The sequence below is a fragment of the Mandrillus leucophaeus genome, unplaced genomic scaffold (genome assembly GCF_000951045.1).
Source record: "Mandrillus leucophaeus isolate KB7577 unplaced genomic scaffold, Mleu.le_1.0 Scaffold541, whole genome shotgun sequence".
NCBI classification, from domain to species: domain Eukaryota; kingdom Metazoa; phylum Chordata; class Mammalia; order Primates; family Cercopithecidae; genus Mandrillus; species Mandrillus leucophaeus.
The window spans coordinates 423498-427525 of record NW_012105820.1 but is presented as its reverse complement, the minus strand read 5'-3'; the positions used below and the strand labels follow the sequence as shown (position 1 = coordinate 427525).

The following is a 4028-nucleotide window of genomic DNA, read 5'->3' as shown; positions in this document are numbered from 1 at the left end:
ATGGTTTTCCTCCTGTAGTTCCTCCTGAATCAATAATCCCAGGACTTGGTCCAGCTTCTCTTTCTGAACAAGACAGAAAACTACCTTGCTCCTGGGCATCAACATTGCAGAAAATAAGGTTGATCCTCAGGAAAAAGTAGAGACAGGAGAAAAGTTGCTAAAGTAAAGATGCTAAAGGGCAAAGGAAAAAACTGGGCTTAAGGCCATCTTACAGCTAAGGGACCTGGCTGGCCTCCAAACCCACAGGGTGAAAAGAAAACAGATCCAGGGTAAGAGGCTAATGATATCACACATTAGAAAGGAAACCAAGCCTAAGCAGTCCCCACTCCTGGTCTGTACCTCCTGCTTTTCCTCAATTGCTGCATCACGTTCCTGCAGGGCCTGCCGGCTCTTGACTGTGAGTTTCTCTGTGAGTTGTCGAGACCGACTCAGCAAAGCTGTCCATGTTGTATACTACCAGAGGAAGCAAGCAGGTCAGTAGAGCACACTTGAGGCAAAGCTCCTAACAGGACTTGATGTGAGTAGGGAATTAATTATGATGGCCCCAAATACTCACATCCAGTTGCATGGACCTCCAGTCTTGTTGCAAGGTAGAAGTAAGACTCACTGTCTGCTGAACCAGCTCTTCTTGCTCGGTATGAAGCCCTACCTACAAAAGAAAGATTGCCTAGGCGGGAGCCCCTTCCCTTTGGATACAGGTCCACCCTCCCAGTCTGTCAGCACAGACCCCAGGAAAGAAAATGCCCTTAAATTACCAGTTGGGTCTGGGTGTCCTTCAGAAGGCCTCTGAATTCCTGCATGGATGCTAGGTCCTGTTCCAGCTGGCTGATGCGCTGGCTGGCATGTGCACAGAAAGCCTCCAGCACTGTCTCTGCCTATTGAGGGAAGAGGTTGCAAGGACACAGTGGGCAACAGGGGAGCCAGCACAAAAAGCTGTAACCATCTGACACCTCAATAGATCAGTTCTTTACTCCCCAGGGCAGGCAGTTCTTAGGCCACCCATCTGTGTCTAAAGTGCATTTGTGTTCCTACAGGAACCCTGAGGTGGAAACCTCCCACATACAAGAACAAATGCCTGGCACCTTACCACATCCTTGCCTCTGAGAGCCATTTCCTCTCTGTGCCTTGCCTCCTCCCTTTCTGCTTTGAGGCTCTGGAGCTTTGCCCTCAATTTCTTCAGTAAATCAAAACAGCAAGAGACCAAGATTTCTGTATGCCGAGACTATACAATAAGAATCAGTTGATGTGTCTGGTTCTTCTTTATGGCTTTTAGTCCCACCACAGGCCTCTACCTCCATCTTCATGCTGCTTACCTCCTGACTCACAGTAGTTTTATCTTCTTCTAAATGCAACAGGGATAAGTGAAGCAAGGATATCAGCTCTTTAGAGACAAGCAGCCATGATTGCTGTAGAGAAAAAAATGGGTAGGTGAGATCAAATAGTCACTAGGCAGGCAATAGGGGCACTGGGGAGGAAAACCACTAACCCCAAATTCCAAGCTCCCCATAAGGAGATGTACTTTACAAAGGTTTGGAAACCTTCCTTCACCACCACAGCTTAGTATCACCATCTACTAACCACCCAAGATTCTCCATTCTTGATCTTCACAGGAGACCCAGTGGTGGTGTAAGGTCAATCAACACTTACCATGACATTTCTGGCCTGCTGTAGGGCCTGTCCCATCTCATGGCTCTCCTTAAGATGCTGAAGTTTATTAGTTATCTAGCCAGAAAAACAGAGTTGTTCCTTATTTTGTTTGTTTTTGAGACAGAGTCTTGCTCTGTCATCCAGACTGGAGTGCAGTGGCACAATCTCAACTCACTGCAACCTCCATCTCCCAGGTTCAAGCAGTTCTCATGCCTCAGCCTCCCAAGTAGCTGGGATTACAGGCATGCACTATCACACCCAGCTAATATGTATAGTTTTAGTAGAGTCGAGGTTTCACCATGTTGGCCAGGCTGGTGGCCAAAGTGCTGGGATTACAGGGGTGAGTCACCATGACCAGCCAAGTTGTTCCTTTTGAGTAGGCAACATGTACTGCCAGCACCTCATTCTTCCTCCCACCCAGTGAGTTATAGGAGCCTTTCCTATTTTATTTATTTTTTATTTTCTGTAGAGATGAGGTCTTGCTATGTTGCCCAGGCTGGTCTCAAACTCCTGGCCTCAGACAGTCCTTCTGCCTTGGACTTCCAAAGTGCTCCTCCCACACCCAGCCACCTTTCCTATTAAAAGTAGGAGCAAAGTTCACAATTCAATTCAGTGAAGCCAAGTCAGAAAGAAAAATCCACAGGTAGGTAAAAAATTTCTTTGTTTAGTCAGGCACAGTGACTCATGCCTGTAATCCCAGCACCTTCAGAGGCTGAGGCAGGAGGATCACTTAGGTCCAGGAGTTCAAGACCAGCCTGGGCAACATAGTGAAACCCCATCTCTTTAAAAAAAAAAAAATTTTTTTTCATTAGCCAGGCAGGCATGGTGGCACGTGCCTGTATTCCCAGCTACTCAGCTGGATTGAGGTGGGAGGATCCCTTGAGCCCAGGAGGTAGAGGCTGCAGTGAGCCATGTTCATGTCACTGCACTCCAGTATGGGTAAGAGTCAGACCCTCTCTCAAAAAAAAAAAAAAAAAAAAAAGAAAAGAAAAAAAAAGGATAAACCAATTTATGTCCTACAGATAAACAGAGTATGCTTACCAGCTTTACCTATTTTATTATTTGCTATTGAGTCACAAGAAAATGGCATCTCACTGTTCAATTTGCATTTTTTAATGCCAATAATGCTAACCTTCTTAGGTATTTATTCATCATTTTTACTTCCTTAATTGTCTGCTCATTATCCTGGGTCAAATAGATAAAACTCATAGTATGCATAGAGTAAGTAAGTATGATCTCAAAGGCAGTAGAACCCTGGAAGATAAGTTCTAAGAGAAAAGTGGGAGTCTTCATTACTGAGGCTAGGCAGCCATCATCTGGGGAAAAAATTACTACTGGAGCAGCAGTGCTGATTTCTTGGAGTTCATGGCTCCCTTCCCCAGCAAAGCAGTTATCATTCACTGCTGCATCGTGCAGTAAGGCACAGAGTAGCACATGAGCTTGGATAGGGCTCACATAGTGCTCAGCTGGACAGTCAGGCAGGTGATGAGATTAATGTGAAGGAGGCAGCCAGGCAGCAAGGACATGGCATGGTGATGGAGAATGGCTAAAGGTATGTCATTTCCCCTCTTTGGTTCTGCTTCAGTGGCCTACAAAGGGACCTGGCAAGCTTCAGGGGAAGCGGATGCAAGGCAGATTCAGGGATGGGAAACAAGGTCAAGAACCAGAGGAAAGGATACAAAGATAAAAGAAAACAGGAGAGAAATTGAGCAGCTGGAGGAACACGGAGCTTACGATTTCCAGGATTTTTGGCAAATGGTAAAGTCACTACTTTGAGGATATTTCAACTCAAAGGAGGTCTTTGCACATTTGGGGACCATCTCTTCTTAGCAGCAGCCACCTATTATCTCAACAGCCACAATGGTGAAGTGCTATCAATTCCTTCACCTGCCACCATTCCCTTCCTTCCTAGGCCTGTGTTGTAACAGAGTCCTCTAGAACATTGTTGTTATTGTTGTTGTTGTTTGAGACAGTCTCAATCTGTTGCCCAGGCTGGAGTACACTGGTGCGATCTCAGCTCACTGCAACCTCCACCTCCTGGGTTCAAGGGATTCTCATGCCTCAGCCACCCAAGTAGCTGGGATTACAGGAGTGCACTACCATACCTAGCTAACTTTTGTATTTTTAATAGAGATGGGGTTTCACTATGTTAGCCAGGCTGGTCTCAAACTCTTGGCCTCAAGTGATCTGCCAGCCTCAGCCTCCCAAAGTGCTGGGATTACAAGCGTGAGCCACCACGTTGGGCCAACAGTGGTCTTTTAGCTACTTTCCTCTCGTATTTCCTGCAAAAACTAAGTACCCTTAAGTTTAAATTGTTACAAAGACTTTAACGTCCAGCATATTACCAATATTGACAATTTAAAATAATTGTTTGGGCCGGG

The 4028-nt window shown here is 45.9% G+C and overlaps 1 protein-coding gene across 1 annotated transcript in view; it reads right to left on the bottom strand.

Moving 5' to 3' along the window:
• The window catches only part of SPAG5 (sperm associated antigen 5), a 38063-nt gene that overhangs the window by 16174 nt on the left and 17861 nt on the right, over window positions 1-4028 (bottom strand). The window contains exons 5-10 of the mRNA XM_011997554.1: window positions 1648-1722; window positions 1314-1406; window positions 1088-1222; window positions 756-875; window positions 557-649; window positions 307-453 (exon numbers count right to left, since the gene is read on the bottom strand). Coding sequence (XP_011852944.1) covers window positions 307-453; window positions 557-649; window positions 756-875; window positions 1088-1222; window positions 1314-1406; window positions 1648-1722 — 663 coding nt within the window. The remainder of the gene's footprint in view (window positions 1-306; window positions 454-556; window positions 650-755; window positions 876-1087; window positions 1223-1313; window positions 1407-1647; window positions 1723-4028) is intronic.